The sequence below is a fragment of the Sarcophilus harrisii genome, chromosome 4 (assembly GCF_902635505.1).
Source record: "Sarcophilus harrisii chromosome 4, mSarHar1.11, whole genome shotgun sequence".
NCBI classification, from domain to species: Eukaryota; Metazoa; Chordata; class Mammalia; order Dasyuromorphia; family Dasyuridae; genus Sarcophilus; species Sarcophilus harrisii.
The window spans coordinates 433,587,262-433,607,429 of NC_045429.1; the positions used below are offsets into that span (position 1 = coordinate 433,587,262).

At 43.8% G+C, this 20,168-nt stretch overlaps 1 protein-coding gene across 18 annotated transcripts in view; it reads right to left on the reverse strand.

Moving 5' to 3' along the window:
• The window catches only part of NF1 (neurofibromin 1), a 230,363-nt gene that overhangs the window by 20,180 nt on the left and 190,015 nt on the right, over window positions 1-20,168 (reverse strand). For 14 of the 18 annotated variants that reach the window (XM_031967656.1, XM_031967647.1, XM_031967653.1 and 11 more), the window contains 18 exons: window positions 18,992-19,424; window positions 16,958-17,298; window positions 14,686-14,888; window positions 13,616-13,809; window positions 12,557-12,697; window positions 12,115-12,394; window positions 11,479-11,693; window positions 11,226-11,287; window positions 11,020-11,134; window positions 10,303-10,404; window positions 8,657-8,803; window positions 7,687-7,813; window positions 6,684-6,815; window positions 5,237-5,372; window positions 3,829-3,986; window positions 1,002-1,124; window positions 655-782; window positions 293-393 (listed from right to left, as the gene is read on the reverse strand). In XM_031967656.1, coding sequence (XP_031823516.1) covers window positions 293-393; window positions 655-782; window positions 1,002-1,124; window positions 3,829-3,986; window positions 5,237-5,372; window positions 6,684-6,815; window positions 7,687-7,813; window positions 8,657-8,803; window positions 10,303-10,404; window positions 11,020-11,134; window positions 11,226-11,287; window positions 11,479-11,693; window positions 12,115-12,394; window positions 12,557-12,697; window positions 13,616-13,809; window positions 14,686-14,888; window positions 16,958-17,298; window positions 18,992-19,424 — 3,138 coding nt within the window. The remainder of the gene's footprint in view (window positions 1-292; window positions 394-654; window positions 783-1,001; window positions 1,125-3,828; window positions 3,987-5,236; window positions 5,373-6,683; window positions 6,816-7,686; window positions 7,814-8,656; window positions 8,804-10,302; window positions 10,405-11,019; window positions 11,135-11,225; window positions 11,288-11,478; window positions 11,694-12,114; window positions 12,395-12,556; window positions 12,698-13,615; window positions 13,810-14,685; window positions 14,889-16,957; window positions 17,299-18,991; window positions 19,425-20,168) is intronic. The other 4 variants (XM_031967640.1, XM_031967657.1, XM_031967654.1 and 1 more) reach the window with 2 other exon arrangements.

A 20,168-nucleotide genomic window follows, 5' to 3' on the forward strand; every position in this document is an offset into this window, starting at 1 on the left:
CATATTAATGGTGGCAGTGGTAGCTGAAGGAAGGTGACGATGCTGATCATTACTAGTGGCGGCAGCAGCAGCAAGGGCCACGGTAACGGTGACGGCGACACCAGTGGTGATGGCAGGGGAGTGATACCGTGGGTTAGGGCAGGTGGTCATGAAGCCACGGAGGCCGTCGCGGACAGTTGTGGAGGGGGCGGTAATAAGGGTGGGGGTGACAGTCAGGAATCGATGGTGCAGCAGCAGGAATTAATGTGGTATTTAACTTCGGGCTAAGTAAAGAGCCAAACCACATACTTACACCACTGGAAAAACCTTTGGGAAGACAACACTGGCCTCCGCTAAGTACTCATAGAGAATGCGCTGGTCAAACTCGTCCGCAGTGTACTTCACCAGAGTAGCCTGTAGGACAAGAGCGAGAGAACCCCAGGGTCAGAGCCCAGCTTTGGGTCCGTGGCTCCCGAGTGTCTGCACGTGGCCAAGCCGACCGACCTGAAACAGCAGGATCTGAAAAGAATGACTCCAGTATCTGTGACAACTAAAACAAGGCTCCTCTGCTTCCTCTAAAAGCGGAGCACCCCTGCTAAGGGAGGCTGTATCCTCCTTGTACACTTCCCCCCACAGCCTTCACTGGCAGGCCTACCAGGGCCAGGGCCTCCTTACCAGGACAGTGAGAAGAAGAGCCTGGGTTTTGGGGTCTGTGAGCACTTCCTCGTCCAGCAGCACATTGGATTCGGACACGGACACTTTCCGCAGAGGCGGGTGTGGCTGAGGGGAGATTCTCTGGGTTTCTGCAAGAGAAGGGGGCCCCAAGCTGTTACAGGAGCAGCTGTAGTGATCCCAGTTACAGATCCTGCCCCCCCCCAGAGTAAAGTTAACAAATACAAGCCCCAGGAGCTGCCCTCCTTCTGAAGCGCGGCCGTCCCAGGGATGTCAGAGTCGCTGGGGCAGCCCATGGGAGCTTCTCACGAAGCCAGGGGAGGGTCTTGCTGGAGCCCCCCGATTCTCACCCATCTCGTAGTCGTTCTCGGCCACTCTCCGCATCTTGGGGGGCGTGGTGACTCCAGACTCCTGTTCTTGCCTTTTGGGAGCTTTGGCATCAGAGATCAAATGATCGAAGCTTTTCCTTGTCCCTATGGAGCACAGCAGAGTACCCCAGGGTTACACACAAGGCTTCAGTGCTGAGAAGACCCAAGTCCAGGGAACAGAGCAGATCACAGAATCGTCTCTGCCCCTGGTTCTGCTCTGGTGGGGGCCGAGTGTGGCCAGCCCACAGCCCCTAGGGAGTCTGAGCTCCCAGGGCTCCGATACCCCAGACCAGGCTAAAGTAAACTCATCAGGTGACTCCCCAAGTTAGGGGTCACAGATGTTTTTGTTTGGCACCAGGAGGGAGAGGAAGGCCTGCGTCTCACTCAGGAATCGAGGTCAGCTCGGTCAGAGAAGCCTTATAATCACAAGAAAACACACCCAGAACCAGGATCCCAACACTGAACAGAGATTACCAAAGATGGCTGGGTTCTGGCAAAAATTAAGTCTGACTCAGGCCTGTTCCTCATGAGTTCTGCCATCAAGGTCTTGAGCCTCCCCAGATCTCAACTTCCTCCTCTGTAAATGAGGGGTTGGTCTAGACCATGTCCACAGCTTCTCCCAGCTCGAGCATCCTACGATCCTGCACATACAGACTCAGCCCAGGGGCACTGGCAGGGAAAGCACAGCGTCCTTTGTTAAGGATGGACACGTCCTCCCCATCTCATACTTGGTGCAGTCTCATACTTGGTGCAGAGTATGACCAGCTGAGGAATCTGAGAGCTTGACCTCCAGGGCCATTCTCTCATGGGATCGCAATCAGAGGCCTCCAGGAGCCGAGTAACTATGACACTATGACACAGCCTGGTTTTTGCTGGAGACAGTGTGGGACACGGGGGGGGGGGGGGGGGGGGGGGGGGGGGGGGGGGGTCAGGGGCAGCCGTGGGGCCTAGCTCTGCTCCCAGTCTGTGGCTGGGGCAGGGGACTTCACTGGATTCTCAAAGTCCATCTGCACCATGAGGACACAACGGAATCAGGTGCTCCCCCAGGATGTCATGGGGACCAAAGGAGATAATGCACACACTTTGTAACCACCCCACAAGACAGAAATGGAAGCCACTGTTCTTGGGTCCTGGCAGCGCCTGACTTCTGGGTACGGTTTAAAGGAAACCTAAAACCCAGAGCCCTTTCATGCAAACTGTATAGACAGCTGCACAGTTCACTTCAGGGGATACCTATTTACCTACTATTTTCAGGTCTCTTTTACAAAACTCAAGCACTATCTCTCTGTATACAGACTGACATTTATTTTCTCCTATACTTTTATTTAATCTCCTTTGATAAGTAAAATGAAACTGAAATCACCAGAATTCCTAGAGGCTTAATTCAACAAAGGAGGAGATCCAGTCGTATAACTCAAACAGAACTTAACAGAAACCTGGCGCACATTCTGGCCACTGGCTTTTGGCTCATGACTGTGACTCCAGGTCTGCCTCTTTCCCATTTCCCCTGTTATAGGAATGGCTGCCCCACAACCCCCCAAGTCAGTCTGTTTTATTTCTAGATGTCTTTGTGACTATCTAGTCTATTCATAGAGCATCCTTTCATTTGATAACATATTTCACCATTAGTGAATTGCAAGACCCATTGAGCTATGAATGGCCTTTGGTCAAAAGGCCATTATGAGATCATCTGGAGCTCTGGGCTTTTTCTCTGTGGTGACCTCAGATGTCTGTATGACAGATGAGCTCTCACCTCACTCTGGTAACTGAAAAATAAAATGATTTAATAATAGTTTCTAACCTCACTTGCTCTCTTTTAACTGACATAGTAACTACATCCTTCACTTAGACTGATAAGATTTGCCTCTGAAAGGTCTGATTTTAGGAGGAAAAGGAAAAAATAGGCAACAGTGAACTATCAGTTTCTTGCATCAAAGTGAAAGATTCTGATGTGAGGTTGAAATTTTTGGAGACATAGGCCTGGGGCTCTGGAAGCCCCTGCTTGAGCCCAGAGGAGGCTTTTCATGTGGAATCCCATATCTTAAGGCAGCTGACCTTAAAATGGGGCAGAAAGGAGAAATCCAAAACAGCCTGAAGACTTGAAACTCGTAGGCAAGCCTACGAGTCCTCATAAAGAGTTCCACATCAAGCTATCAAACTTTATTTATTTATTTTAGGGGGATATTTCTCACAGAAACCATATTTTATTAATGTAGACAGAAACAGAAATCAAAATAGCTTGATTGGACATTTAGAATGGCTAGTCCAAACCCTTCATTTTACATAGAAGGAAAAATAATTTCAGAGAGGAAAAATGATTTATCCAGGGTAATTAAGCTAGTGAGCAGCAAAGTTAGGAGGTAAATTCTGGTTTCCTGACCCCCATGCCTCTAGTGTACAAATGCTCTATCATCAGGTTTTCTAGCCCATCAAACTTCTTTTAATCACAAAAGCAGAAATTGATTAATCAGTCTCTCTGCCAACTTTCTGTTTTTTTTTTAAATCATGCTGGTCTCCCAGTTAAAAAAAAAATTATTTGCTTCTTCAAAAAAAATGCATATACATACACACACATATACACAAACACACATCTAAATATATATAATATATACATATAAGCCTCTAAATTTACAAATATAAATATACACACATCTAAATATATATATATATATGATATATATATATACACACACACATATAAATATATATACACAGCATCTAAATTTATAAAAATAAACACACACACACACACACACACACACCATACAATAAAAATTGATAATACAGTCAACTAAACATACAAACTGACCAAGCAACTTCTTTGTGTTGGCCTGGGAAGGCTGCCCCATATCCAGGCTCATGGATTTTCTGGTTCGGGGGCTAGTTTGGCCCACAGGAGGGTAGCTGGCTGCAAGATGTCTCTCAGATCCCTTTGGAGAGGACCACGGTTGTGTTTCTTTTAGTGTCCTGAAAGATGTAAATACCAAAGACAAATAAATTGGTCTTATAACAACCATTTTTTTTCCCAGAGTAGTAGTTCAAACCAATGCTGTTAATTAATTATAAATTGCACAAAGACAAAATCCTCCACATTGCTTTAATTATAATATTTGTAACAGGAATAACAATTTAAAAGCCCTACTGTCACCTTTGACTTGCCAATTCAATCACAATTACCAATACAGTGTACATGGGCAGAATTCTTGGCATTGCTATAAACTGAATTTAAATTAATACTCTATTAGAATAATCCTAAATTCTAATTTGCTTTATTAAAATACAAAGAATCCAAGAGAAAGCAGCCCTGTGTTTAATAGCTACTACTAACCCAGGTATGGATAAATGTTTCAAACATTTTTAAGAAAAGGGTGGTTGAAAGAATAAAAAATTTTGACCGAGGGTCAACTTAATTTGCTTGGGAACAAAAAGAGCAATTATCAAAGTCAATTGTGATTCTATATGAAAAACAAATTAGGTCTTCACCATGTTAGTGGAAAATTATTGAACATCTTTCATTTAAAAGGGGAAAAGTCACTACCTTGAACTCTCCAACTAATTAGGAGTCTGATTTTTTTTTTTTTTTTTAAAACAGATTCTCTGCCTTGGCCAAACCATGAGAATATACTTAACTGATATAGAAGCATGAAAGGGTCAGGATCACACCTTCTCTATGGGGAGAAACTGTATTTATTCCCTACTAACACACAGAGAGGGCACGTGATTTGGCTCTTAAAAGTTCGTGATCTATGGTATAAAAACTGCCTGACATCGGTGTTTTATATATAAAAACAATCAATCAGATGCACATTCGAACACATGGATTTCTTCCTCAATTCTCGGCAGCTTCTGGATGGCAGAAGGACTCAATGTCTGCCTTGCGGGTGGTCCAAGGTAATATCACAGGACAGTTCCCCATGGCGGCAGTAGATTAGTTAAAGAACCAGATGGAAAGGCAACTGTCCTACTTTTGTGCCCAAATTAAGCAAAACAATTTTAGCTGTTTAGTGTTTAATTGACTTTATTAGCCCAATCACAACCAAACTATGGTGGTAAATTTTCTGGGTGAATCTGATACAAAATATTTTCCAAAACCAAATATCGATTTTTTGGGGACCATTCACTTTTTCCCCCTTTCAGGACTGCCCATTTCCTTAGCTCCCTGCATCAGCATGGTCAGCGGAATCCTAGTCATCACTAGGAAAGTTCATTCCACTTACCTAAGGCTGGGGTCACTGTGATAGATGGGATATATATCCATAGGCACATTTTCCATTGTGATATCAGTTAGTAGGAGTGATTTCCTATGCTTTAAGCTGCAGCGACTTCGAACCTCCTCAGACACAGTAAGTAAAGCTAGAAGAAAAGTCACAGGGCTGCTGAAAAGGTCAGCAAATGGTGGGTACAGTGTAAGGTAGAGGAATACAAAGTTAAGGAGGGCTGGAGTGAATGAGCAGGGAGGGCGTGAGGTGCAGAGAAGATGCATTCCTGATCCCCAGTGGCCTTATTTACTGGGGAAGATAACACACATAAAGAGTCCATGAGGAAGGCCATGACTGACATCTGTGGAGGGCTTTCCCGTTTTACAAGCATTTTCTTCTTCCCATTTATTGCTTTATTTGAGCCTAACCACATCTCTGTAAGGCAGGCAAGGCAAGAATCACCTCTATTGCAGAGATGAAGAAACTGAGGCTCAGAAAAACAAATGGGTCAGTCAACCAGCAAATAACAGAACCAGGACTGGCCCACTGCTGTCCAGGATCCCAGGACCCATATTCTCTCCTGCTTTCAATGCACACAACATAAAAAACTCCCATTAACAGAGTATAAACTGAGTGCATCGATCCTTAGGGAGGAGGATAGAGAAGTTACAGATGGGAATAGGGCCAAGAGAGGACTCTGTGAAGAACAGATGAGAGGGAGACAGTCTCTAGATGGAAGGCCTGGAACACACCAACCTCCAGCCTCATAGGCAGCCTGGTGCTAGATAGGCTCATCTGGCTTCCCCATCACTATCGCAAGGCTAACATGTCCACATCTTGTGGGCATCCTATGTTCTCTGAAATGGGCCCCTTTTTAAACTTCTCTCCATCTGTTAAGAGCATTATCATTCTTAGAAGTTAGCTTCCATTTTCTCCCTTTCTCTCAGCCTCCACGAACAACCAGCTCCAAGTCTTGTCTATTATTTTGTTCTAAGTCCTTAAGAATCTAGTTACAACATTATTCCCTTTTCTTCAACCACAGTCAGTACCTTCGCTCAGATCTTTATCATTTATTTACATTCAATACTTTACATATGGTAGTTATTAAATAACTTTTTGCTGAATTAATCTAGCTAGTAAAGGATGGCAAGAATATCATTTTTTAGTGAAATGTCCACTTAGAAAGGAGAGGAATGCTCCAGGCAGAGCAAAAGGGGAGTGAGACAGTGCTTATAACAACTTCAGATTTCATGTGCTATTAAGAAGGAATAACTCTAGGTGCTTGTGATGGAAACTTTCCTTTGGAAGAGGGATTGCTATCCTTTCGTGGGCTGGCACGAGTGGAAATGAGGAGAACTTCAGGGCACCTCAATATCAATACACCCCCTTTAGTTGCTTCATTCATTTCAGCTTGAGAACTGAGGGATCTTGACTATGGACTGATTTATAAAGATCGGTGTTTTACCTGCTAAGTAAGCCACACTCTGGGTGTTCACCTCAAACTTGTCACAATTCCTATGCTTGTTAACCAATGCTAGTAGGGTGTGCAAAATCCTCACAGTTCTTGCAACAGTGACAGGTGAAGGATGCCGAAATCCTAAACAAACAAAGAGGCGAAAATTACAAATTAATTACAAATTGATAGAGTCACTGAACTGACCTTGGTGCTGAAGCTTTTACAAAAGAAACAATCTCTAGAAATTTAAAATCAAATTGTGGAGTGTTCTCTCTATCTCTCTTACACACACACACACACACACACAGCACAAGAATATACAGTGACATACAATTAAGCTCCAGAACAAGGGGCAGACACTTCAGGTGGTATATTTCCCTTTCAGAGCAGCGGAAAAGAGGAGAGGATGAGTTAACTTTTGGTAAATTTGTAATTATTAATGTAATCACCTCCTTAGAGATGTCAAAGACATTTGTAAATTTTTCAGAATTTTGGAAAAAACAAGCACTTTATTATTTAAATATCCCAAGATATTTCATTTCAATGTCTCTCGTTCTCTTTGTGTGTGTGTGTGTGTGTGTGTGTGTGTGTGTGTGTGTGTATGTTTGTTTCATCTTAAAGGGAAAACTTCTATACTATTTTTTAAAGAATCCCAAGTTTCTATTTATGAGGCAAGAAAATATGCGCCCTGGTGCAAATTTTAAGCTCTGAAGGGTAGAATCCCCCACTCTGACTTCCTGGGACCAAAGAGCCACAGTAGGGGCTGACAATGCAGGCAGCCGGGCTCTCCCCGGTCAGCAGACTGCCCAGCTCGGCCCTGCTGAAGGCCACTGGTCCCCTGCACACTCTCCTCCCACAGACGCTGCAGCCTCGCTTGAAGGCCATAGGCAGGGAGCCTGGGGGATGGCCAGAGGAGCTTCCCCACACCCTGACGTGATGCTATCTCATGGCCACTTTTCCAGGACGGCGCATGTAGAAGTGACATACATCAAGGTGCCGGAGATGGGCCTACCCTTCAGCAGGTGCCCGACCAGGGCAAAGTTAAAGCTGGAGTTAAAGTTGAGCCCCACAAAGTGGTCCATCTGCTTGCAGTGCCACTCCAGAGGCTGCCGGATCTCCATGAACACTTCTTCTGGGCTCTGGGGACCAAAAGCGGAGATGGCTGAGGGGAGGAGAGTGACTTCCCCTGACCTCCCAGGAGCCAGGCCTCTGCTAGGGGATCTCTCTCTTTTTCCACTTAGCCACTCATTCCAGACAAATGTCCCCATCTTTCTCCTCTCCACTCTAATTCCCATGATCCTGGTGACCTTTTAAGCCTGACACTGCTAAGATGCCTGGGTCCAAGCAAAAGGGAGTGCTGAGTCTCCAGGGAGACCGAGGGGCAGCTGTGTTCGCCGGCACTTTCAGACTGGGGCCCTGGACTCAGGTCGCTTCCTTCACTCCTCACAACCCCCCGGGAGGCAGGTGCTGAGGAGGCTGAGGGAGGCAGCCCTCATGGGGGGTCCAGGATCCCAGAGCTAGTGAGTGTGGGCGGCTGCCTTGCTGACTCCAGGCCCGGGCTCTGCTCACTGTACCACCCAGCTGCGCCCAGTGGTTTCCTTCCTCTTCCACCTAGAGGATCTTCCCCAGCCTCCCCCACCTCCCCTGACTGACTCTCCATGAAGCACATGGTCTGCAGTAATTGAGGAGCTCTGAGTGGTCCTGATTCTGCCCTACTTATAGCCCTGCTACGCCCCTGCTGCTAGCCTGGGGGCTAACTAGGCTCTCAGAGGCTCGCTTTGTGCCAGCACTTCTGCAGGAAAATATAGGCTCTGAAACAGTGATGCCCAAAGGGAGGCCAGACCGGCCGCCCACATCCATCCCGGGCCCCCAAATCCAGGAGCCCCATGTCTACCCCGGGGCCCCCACGTCTGTCCCAGGGGCCTCCCTTGCACAGGCTTTCCCAGAGTGGGTAAGGACCATGGGGCCCCAAGGACAACTACCTGGTCGTTGAAGATGTGCAGGAGGCTGTCTAAGGTGTGCAGGTTCTGTTCGAGGAGGGCAGTGCCCGCCGAGTACAGGTCCACTTCATCCAGCTGCAGCACGGCAACGGCCACCCAGAAGAGAGCTCGGTGCAGAGGGGACTCCTGCTGGGGGGGGGGGGGGGGGGCAGCACACAGGCTCAGCTGAAGCATGCCCTCCGCGAGACCCTCCCAGCTCCGTCTCAGCGCAGCTACCCCGCTCCCAAGGGCTTGGGCCCATCTTCCTCTGAGCACCTGCTCTTTTAAGAACTTATTTTTACATCTGATTCCGTGTAGATGCAATTCCCACCATGGAAGGTAAAGTTGAGCAGGGACTGTTTCATTTTTTGGGCTTGGATCCCCAGAGTCTCGCCTGCCACAACAGCAGGTATTTAACAACTACCTGACAACTAATAGATGGTAGAGATAGTATTGTCTGTCAAGGAGAGAACCCAGGCCCCAGAAATTGGTGACGTGATTGATTCACCTAAGACCAGCCAGCTCCTGGGTGAGAGCAAGGCCCAAGCACCTGCTGGGCAGACACAAGGCCCGGCTCTTCTCCTGGATGTCCCTTCCGGCCTCCTGGATTTACAAGGGGAGGGAGGTCAGACTCTCGCTCGGGCTCTTTCTAAATCCCAGTCTCAGCTGCCGTGACCTCAGAGACCCTGTGCAGGTGCTCCTGCCGTTTCTGGGCCCTCTCAAGTCTCCTTGGTGTCTTCTCTGGTCAGCTGCCTCCAAGGAGCTCTTCCTCCAAAACTCTTAAGAACTGATGGCCACAGGCAAGTCCATGCACACTAAGGGTACAGGGCAAACTTTACGAGTGCCCTACTTCTTCTCCCAGACTTCTTTGAGGTCGGAAGCCAGGTAAAACAGGACTCCAGCCATCAGAGTCGCTGCTCCATACACAGGAGCCACTGGTATCCTAACCACTTGCCCTCTACGCACTCAGGCCCAACGGCAGGGAACTTGACAGCTATTGTTAGTCCGTCCCCCTCAGCTGTGGCCACCAGGGCCAGAAAGCTTCCTAATGCTCAGAAGGCCCAGACACATTGAATGCTACTTGGAAGGTGGACTTCTCTATCTGGTTTTAGGTACCTGGTGAATGGAGGTAACAGGAGAAAAATCACTCGGGAAAACATGGGGTAAAGAATCATGAAAGGAAGTACACAGACAGCTGGAAACTAGCCAGCTGTCAGACTGTGAAGAGCTGCCCTGCCTGGGCCATAATGCCTTCATCTGTAAAATGGGAATAGGAATGGGCATACTACCTCCTTCACAGGCTTGTTCCGTAAGAAAAGCATCATAGTAAGCGGAGTTATTATTTAATAAAACTAAATAAGTTAATACGAAATACAACAGAATTACTGTTGAAATTAAATATTTTGTTTCTAACAATTAGCTGGATTCTATAAGGACAGAAATGTGATTGCGATAATTTGCATTCTTAATCTTTCTCAATTATGAAAGAAAATATATCATGATCTTGGGCCTATCTAGAATAAGGAAGTGGAAAAAGGAAATGGGATGCAATGATTAAGCTGATGGGCTTTAAAGTTTCCAGAAGATGATGTTCTACTTATTTTCTTTAAAAATGTATTTATTTTTCCTTGCATGTTGAGAATCATTACCTTATTAAGAAGTGGTTGTAATTTGGTTAGAGCTATCACGGTAGCTTCAATCAGAACTTGACTGTTATAATTATCAGGTCCTTTTAGGCAGCTCTCAAGTCCCTGTTTTGGGAAAACAAGAGTTCTGTGTTTCATTCTCATTAAAGTCAAATACTCATTTCAAAATTGCATTTAAGAGTAGCTCAAAATCAATTCAAAGAGAGAGGAAATAATTTATTAGGCAATCTTAATGACAGTCTCTGGAACGACAAGACAAGACAACAGTGTCCTGGCTATCTCAGGAACTTTGGCATAAGGTAACTGGAAATCGCAACCCAAAGCGTTTCCTGGTGCAGGGCAACATTTGCCTATTTCAAAACAGCCACCATCTATACACAGCCAAGGGGGTGAAGATCCTACATAATCACGTGCTGGCAGCTCAAAGCTGAATAGCTTTGGGGAGCTTGATTCTGGCAAAATTTTCAGTTCCCGTTTAGCAAAAACAACGCCCTCACTCCCACTCCCCACCCTCTATGTTTGCTTTTGTATTTTGGGGAAATGGTTCCCTTTTAAAAAATATCTTTGACACAGTCATGTCTTCTTTCCATAAACTAAAGTGAAGAAAACAATCAAAACACCTTTCAAAAGAATAGCCAGGACAGAAGCACATTAACTCAAGGGGAGGACCCTGCAAAGGACCTGGGACTCACAAAGCAGCAGAAACAAAAGCAAACACACCTTGCTAAGAATGCGGATAATCTGCTTGATCTGCCCATGGGACACTCTTTTGCTGATACAACCAAACACAACCAGAGCTCGTGGCTGCAGGGAGGGATTGTACTGGAACGCAAACCTGTAAGGAAGCAAAAGGAGTCTCACAGACCTCGGCCCCACACGCAGCTCTCCAGAAAGGAAGGGGTCGCGGAATCAGGGAGCCCACATACCTCTGGGCTAGCTCTGTCCACTGGTCCAGCCACTTGCATGCAGGAATATCTCTCATACAAGCCTAAAAGAAAATACTCATGAAATATGGCCACGTATGTGAAGATGCAGATACAAACACTTGGCAAACTTGCTATCAAGTTACACATTTCACCAAAGGGTTTAAAAATATAAACACCTCAGGGAGACATTATTGGCTGACCCAAGAGAAAACAGATGCAAGGATCTGACCTCTTACTGCCCCACCCATCATACCTCCATGATCTCCAAGAGAGCTTCTGTGACTGTTTCCAAGGAGGCCAGGGCAAAGGTCTCCCTCTCATAGGAGCCAGGGGAGAAAGACCTGTCCCGGTAACTGGACCGGAAGGCTATCACGGCAGCTGATTTGACTTTGCTGATGCCGAACAGCAAATAAAACTTAGGTAGTGAGAACTCAGTCAGACTCAGTCGTAAAACTTGCTTGGTCTCTTCTGTGAAATTAAAAACACAACACAGACACTGCACTCAAGGTCACGAAGCCACAGGACCCCCCCCCCGCCCCCCAAACCGCTCCACCTTTTGGCTCCCTCAGAACTAGACTAGACGTCTAAGGTGCAGACCCACCTGCCTGACACAGCTTCAGGGACATAAGGGCTCCCAGGGCTTTGGATTCAGTGGCTACCTACAAAGCCCCCCCCCCCCGAACCCCGCTACAAAACTCCTTGGGGGCCCCTCAGGCCGGTGCTGCGGATCCAACCCACGAGCTCCACCTTGAGAGTCCGGCACATGTCGGGACCCGAGGCTAACAACACGCTCTCGTCCTCCTCGGACACTAACTCCGGTATTAGCTGAGCCCAGGCCATAGTAGCCGAGCGGCCCTGGGAGCGGGGCAGAGATGCCTCCCCCACTTACCACTAAAGTGAAGCTGTGAGCACGTGCACAGAGAATGGATGATATTGATGACCAGTCCGTGTGTGGAAGCACGAAGGGACAAGGGACCTGTGGCCACCAACAGAGTCACCACATGGAAGAGGTAGGGAAGATGAGCCGCCACATCCAGAGAATTATTGAAGGACAGCATTAGCATGTAGCGTGCTAAAATGGCGATATCATCCCACATGAGGTGCTGCTCTAAGGTAGGAGTTGGAGAGAGGCAGGTCTTGTCAATGATTTTGCACATTCTTCCAATCACCTGGAAAGAAGCAAGACTTTTGTGGGGTTTTTGTTGTTGTTGTTGTTAGAGTGACGCAAGAGGTACAAATCCCAACACACAGCAATTCCTTAGTAATTTAACTCTAAAACGACAAGCATATGACAGAGTCCAGAATACAAGGCATAGAGAGGATGCACGTACCTTGCTCGAAACTAGTTTGACGTTCCCAGAAGCCAGAGCCACGGCCGTGTCAGCCATCACTTCAGCCTTGATGGATCCTAAACCACCTGTGGCACTGGTTTTGATAAAGCTGTCCAGCACTACATCGAGCAGATCTGTAATCTACAGGAGAACACAGTAAAACAACAAGCCAAAACCCCCAACCAAAGAAGCTCCTTTCTGCTGTCTAATTATATCTACATATAGCACCCAAATGGTTCCTTTAAAATGTCCAGAAATCAGCCAAATAAACAAACTTTCTCCTGTCTCATTATCAGCCATCCCAGCATCAGCTTTACATAAAAAGGCTCAGCAAAAATAGTTGGCCAGGAATTGCTTTCTGTGGAATGGCAAATTTGTTCATCTGATTAATTTGTGGATCATGAGTCAGGGATCCTACTTAATATTCCCTGAAACCTCATTTCTTTTCCCTAGATAATGTTTTATTCTGGTGGACCTGAACTACTCTAGAAAAGATAAGTAGGTTTGCTATAAAGAACTGCTCCCGAGATCCAGATCTCAGGCAGGGAGGGCTGTAAAGTGATGGAACTGAGCAGAGGGGCTGTCTATCTACTTATCTACTGCTCTCTTAAAAGCATTTTGACCAGCATTCTTGGAATAAAAAATAGTCCCCCCTGTGGTGACTGTTTTGAAAGGGAAAACATTCTTTAGACTTTCATCCTGTTGTTTTAGTTCTGCCAGAGCAGCCTCTGGGAATGATCTCAAAGGGGAGTACCGTCTTTTAGAGTAGCTCAAATTTATATACCAACCTAGAGTTTACAAAGCACTTTTCCAATGAACATTTATTGATCCCCTTTGGCGAAAGGCCTCGGCACTTAACTTACTCCAACCAAATGAATGCCATACCCAATGCTAAAAACCAGATCAAATTTTTTTAGTTGCTTTTTATGAGACCAAGGAGCCCAAACTGTAATGCTAAAGAATTTTATCTTTCCCACTCAAATACTATCACTGTTAAAAATTAACCCTATCTGAATGTGGTGATGAGCCTCCTAAGCTGAATTTCTGCAACAAGAATACCTGCCCAAGGCTTCCCCATATCTTGGCTTGGATCGATGGGTACATCTGCTTTTCATTTATGGTCATTGTTATAAGTTTATCAAGAATAGCAGTGACTCTCTGTCGTTTGGCATCATCATTATGTTTACAGAAACGGACTAGATTTGATAGCCAGGGAGTCATGTATTCTAGACACAGGTGCTTCAGTTCAATACCTGGAAAAGAAATTCACTGAATCAGTACATCAACTTCATCGTTATTGCATTGCTGAGTGATTATTTTCTTGATTTTGGTTTGCTTGAGCAAAATTACTGACAGAAGATTTGCATAAACCTAAATAGCCTCAAACTAGAAAACTTGAAAAAGGGCGAGTAAAATGTGACAAGAGCAGTATTACCTTCAAATGTTTGGAAAGCAACATGGCACGTATGTTATTTAAAAGATAAGAATTGTGACATGGTTTGACGGTTGATGGGAAATAAATACTGAAAGATTAGAAGGCATTAGGCCCCTCCTTTCTTTTTTTAAAGCTCAACTGCTTTTACTGACTGATCAGAGTTTTTATCAATCATTACCAAAAACATCACAAAATTCAAGACAAACCAAATTTGTCCAGAAATGTTTTAGGAGAAGTAGAGAAAATTTGTAAAGTACCAAAGTAACGATCCCTTTTGTTTTGTAGGGAAGGGATTTTCTGGTTTTCTAAAATGCCCATAGTCTCTCCCCATCTCCAGTCCATCAATTTTAATCAAGGCCTGACTGAGGATCTTGAATGTAAAGGCCCTTCAGGCCACTGTCAATGAAAGAACACTATTCAGAAGCAGTACATCACTTGGAGGTAAAGTGACAAGAAAACATCGGGCAGAGAGAAGAGAATATAGGCTTTTCAGTTGATTGAGAAAGTGGGCATGCTATTCTCAACACTTGCTGGGGCCAAAGTCCTTCATTGGCCTTTGATAATCAAAGCCCACTGTCCTAAAGCTGACAGGGTGACAAGTAAAAGACTTCATTCTCAAATTCCCAAACAAAAACATTTTCTTTGCATTTTCTCAGATTCATTTGTAGTGTGTAAGAAAACTGCCATTACTTACTGGATTTGCTAAATCCGGAAATGCACTCTTCCAAAAACTCTAAGGTGAGGTGTGGCTCATTAGCTGCCAGGGTTTTACTAATAGAGACAATAAAAAGGGTATTGTTGGCAGGTATACACAGACCTGATGTTTCTAGTAATTGGCCCTCAATTTTTAAATTAAAGGTACAGGTTAAGGCACAGAGAAGATTATAGGCGGCTGACCTGGAAGAAAACACAAATGAAGCAATTTCAACATTTCTTCTTCCAATTTTGAAAAAATCATTTTACATACATACATTTTACATACAACAAATGATATTTTAACAAAAAGATTTACATGTAAGCGGTTACTCTTTATGCTTGAAAGAATTATGGGTAAATAGTTCAGTTTCTGTGGTCAAACATAAATCCTTCAAATTGGGAATGGAGGAGAGTTAAAGATATCTCTGTTGATTCTTCCAAATGAACATTTTTAACCTAGCTATTATAGCACTGTGAGGTAAGTGACTACAAAAGACAGAGAAAGTCCCTAAAAGAAGAGCCAGGTCTGGCAGAGCAAACTGGGAGAGGCAGATTCAAGCAGAAAGAAACACTTCCATTTAATATACAATCTAAAAGAGGTCTGAATTTGGAGGCAGAAAAATTGGGGCTGAATCCCATTTCTGCTGCTTGCTACCTATAATACTCTGGGACTTCAATCTATTTTCAAACTAATCAAAATGGAATAGAGAAATGATATTTAAGGTTCCTTCAATCTCTAAATCTGAAAATCCTCTGTTCTTCTAGAAGCTGACGCTGCAATGTACACTAACCTGACCAATTAGATCAAGTTAATAATAGAGAAATTATTAGTAATAGAAGTGGCACAGTTTAGATGCTACAAATGCTAACCAAAAGGAAACAAATTCAAATTCCAGCATCTTCAATCCAAATGTCTCCTGGGTACATACAATATGCTCAGCATCCTGGAAGCATTTACTAAATGCTGGTATTGAATATGTATTAGTCATTACAAAAAAAAAAAAAAAAAACCCAAACTAATTTATTCCATGAATAATACTTCAGTCTTTCTTTATTTCCGTTTCACACATAAATGAAATTTCCAAATAGCCTGATTATTAAACATGACCCTGCTACCGCAGTGGTTAGAAACAAAAACTGCCACCATGATTGTAAAACATGCAGTGGACAATTAATAAATAAAAGCAAGAGACAAGATATATTTTGAAAAAGTAAAATCCTCCTGCCCTCACTTTTAATTCCCGAATATAAAGGAATTATATAAATGGTGGCTTAACTATCTTGGGAATTGAGTTTTCTTCAATTAAGCATCTAATCATTTAAAAATTACTGACACCTAAAAAGATTTCTGTTAGGCACCAGCCCTCCTGTAATTTGGCTGACAATATTTGGTGGGGGGATGTTGTGCCAAAACAGTTGACAATTCAAATCAACTCATTAAAGAAAAACCAATATCTTAGAACTCAAGCTAATGTTACTAAAGTATAATTACAATGATTATTCAGAAGATTATTCAGAATTATTATTCAGATTAAGCTGGAGGGTAAAGCGAAACTTACAACTTTAAATCCCACCCTCACAGAAAGTCAATGTCATAGTTATTTTAAGATTTCAGTAGCTCCCACTTCAGACATTCCTTTGCTTTATCTATATCTTATGGAAGGTTTTTTTCCCTAGCTTTGAAAACCTTGGGACTGTGTATTACAAACAACTGGGACACTGAATTATCCTAACTATAGTATCTAAGAAAACCCACAAATTAATAGGCTTAAGCAAAACCAAGACAACACTGCTTTTGGTATTATTTATATTCACCTTTATCAAGAATTTTTTTTTAAATTCTAAATGAATGATAGAGAATATAACTTTTGGAGCTATTCCACTTTAGGTCCTCCATTATTAAACAAGGACAATATCATTTGGTTCTTAGAAAACATGAGACATATTTTCTAACATGAGAAAACTATTCTGGAGGAGGATGAAGATGGAAGAGAAGCAGTTAAATATGAATGTGGATGGGTTTTTTGTTTGTTTTTAAGTGGCTCTTTCCTCTAAAAGCTGCCAGGTCAGTGTCGTGAGCTTAGATGATATTTCTCAGATGGCCAACAGCATCTAGGGGAGTTGGATTCATCCAGTCCAGACCGACACGGCATGGGACATCCTGACTTTCCAATCTGCAGTGTTATCTGGATCTGCTTAAAGCCTTTATAGTGGATCTGTCAATTACTTTAGCAATCTGTGCAATCTAAACAAATTTAAGTTCAAACTACCGTAAACTTGGGTCCGAACTACCCAAGTTAAGTAATGCGATATTCAAAAGTGTTCCGGGAACGTCCTTTGGCCGGATCTTAGTGTGCTGGGGGATAGAATCTGGCTGGGACAGCTCCCATCGAGTTCGGATGTGAATGATGGACGCCACAATGCCTTCACACTCTTGATGCATGAAGGTGAGGGGAGTGCCCTGATTGGAAATGGTCAGAGTGAACTGGTTTTCATCCACAAGACAGATTTCTTCGATCTCAGAGGCATAGTAAATATCATTCAGAAAAACCGTCTGTCCCAGGACTTTAGTTCGCTCAGATGACGTCACTTGGATCGCAGTAGAGCCAACCTGGAAAGACAAACAAAAGCTCGTCCTTTAGGAGATGGCCACATTCGTTCACAGGCTGTAAGCTGAGGACTAAGAGAGGTATTCCAAATCTTTTTTTAATTATTATTATAACTTTATATTGACAGAGCCCATGTCTGGGTAATTATTTTTACAACATTATCCCTTGCACTCACTTCTGTTTCGACTTTTCCCTTCCCTCCCTCTACCCCCTTCCCTAGATGGCAAGCAGTCCTATACATGTTAAATATGTTACAGTATATCCTAGATACAATATATGTGACACCCCAAATCTTAATAAATTAATACCTCACTAAGAATTTTGATATACCCTACATTTACACATGATTGTTGTGAGGAAAACAATTTGTAAATCCTATACACATGATTGTGGTATTCACCCAATTATTATTTTAAGTGCCCTCAAATACTTCAGATACTCAAAAGAAAATTGGAAAGTCTAGAGCAGTAGACCAGGACTAGCTGTGGGACCATTAGAAAGGCATTTAATCATTGATTGTCTGCCTCAGTTTACTCATCTATAAAATTGAAATAATAGCCTAACCTTCCTTACAAGTTTACTGTGAGGACCAAATAAGATAAAATATATAAAGTGCTTTGTAAATCTTAAAGTAATATATAAATACTAGGCAGAAAAATCTCTGAAATATTTATATTTGAAAAATTAAGTTTTTCAGAATCAGGTACAAATACAAAATTTGTATCTCATGCTCTACCAAATTGTAATGACTACAAGGCTATAACCTAGAATTCTTTTTTCCCCTCTTTTTGTTTTGTTTTACTTTATTTAATATTACAGTTACAACCTTTTTTTGCATTAAATTTTTTTGAGTTCTAGGTTCTCTCCCTTATCCCTACCTACAATTAAGAAACTACATGTGAAGTTATACAAAACATTTCCATAAAAGTCAAGTTGTGAAAACATAGATTTTCTAGCCTAATGAAAATAAAAACTCTCAAGAAAAACTAAGTTAAAAAGAAAGAGAGGGGGAAGAGATGGGGGGGGAGAGAGAGAGAGAGAGAGAGAGAGAGAGAGAGAGAGAGAGAGAGAGAGAATATATTTCAATGTGTATTCAGGCACAATCAATTCCTTCTCTGAATATGGATAGGATTTGTCATCATAAAGTCTTTCAGAGTAATCACAGATGATTGTACTACTGAGAATAGCAAAGTCATTTACAGCGAGTCATTGCAGAACATTACTATGGCTTTGTATACAGCACATTTCACTTTGCTTGAGTTCATGAGGGACTTTCCAGGTTTTTTCCCCTCAGGGAGCATCCTGCTCATCATTTCCCATAGAACAATAATATTCCATCACAAACACATATCACAGTTTATTGAGCCATTCCCCAATTAATGGGCATCCCCTCAATTTCTGACTTTTTGCCCTGAGAAGAGAGCTGCTGTAATATTTTTTGACATATTTTTTGTGACTCAGAATTCTTGAGCCACTGGAAGGACTGATTCCTTAGCCCTACACAAGCCATCACTTAAATGGCCCATAAGACTGCTTCTCCCTTCTACCCCCTCACCACCTAGCAACCACCACAGAAGCTAGACGCTCTCCAAAGACTGCTCTTGGGATCACGGCCTGCTTTTGTTCTGACTGGTACCAAGCATTGTGGCCTAGTTAACAAGGAAGGGGGCAATGGCCATGTAAAGGAAAACTTACCTTGAGGGTCACCTTGGTGTCCTTGTGAGCCAGCTTGAGAGCACTGTTGTACACCTTGAGGTCTTCATCCAGAGCCAAGGTCGCGGCTGGCAGTTTTTGCTGATCATAATCGATATGCTCAGCCAGTTTTGAGGGAGAGTCTATGAAAAAGAGTCTTTTGCTGCCTTTGAGTCCCGTGAGCAGTCTCTCATGGTATTTGGTGTACTCCCGAACCCAAGAATTACAGTTGTAGATGTAGACCGAAGAGACGTTCTCGTAAGCAAAGCCCGGGAAAACAACAAACCACTTGGAGAGGAAGTCTGTCTTAAAGCGATTGCTAGGCCCGGCATGAGTGAGGTCCATTACAATCTCATATGGCTTTGCATAATATGGCTTTAAAGTTAGTAAGACGTGGTATATAAGCAAATCCCCGTTGATCTGGCCAGTCTTGAACCTAAGCAAGATGACAGAGAGACACCGGTAAACCAATTGCAACCAGGGTCCTTGGGCCGTTTTTAACAGGTGTGTAGAGAGGCAATCACCCAAAAATAACTCAATTACACAAACTCAGGACACAAATCTGAGGTTTCAATGGCTCCGGGCACCTTCACCAGCATCAGTGTTTCAGTGATTCTCAGGAGTGAAGAAAAAAGGGAGAGGTGGTACCCCCCCAAAGCAAGAGAGGCAAAAAGAACAAAGCAGGCACTTCTGAGGCACTACTGGTTGGCAAATAGCAACAAGAGCCTTGAAGCGTGAGGAGGGAGAGTGCTCCAAGAGCATTTGAAATAAGTATAATAGCAAGGAAAGGTGATTGTTTTTAGGGAACAGTAAGACAACGATAAGGCCGACAAAGTGAGTGATCAAGATGGAGAAGAGGGGCTAAGCCAGTCTCTAGAGGGTCTTAAAGGGTAGACAGAAGAGTCTGGAATTCATGGTACAGGTACTGGTGGAGACCGGGGGGGGGGGGGGGGGGGAACCTGAGTATGCTCAGGATGGCAGGTGGGCCCATGAGTGGAAGAAGACTTTGCTGACCTTCATAGTTCTCAAATGTGAAAGTGGCTTCTACCCCAGGATCCATCTCATGAGGACACGTCTGGGAGAGTGTCCCAGCAGGAAATACCCATGTGAAGGGAGAAGGCCTCTATCAAGGACTCAGGACAGGAAGGCCAAGGAAGGCCCAGCCGGAGTTCTTTAGGGC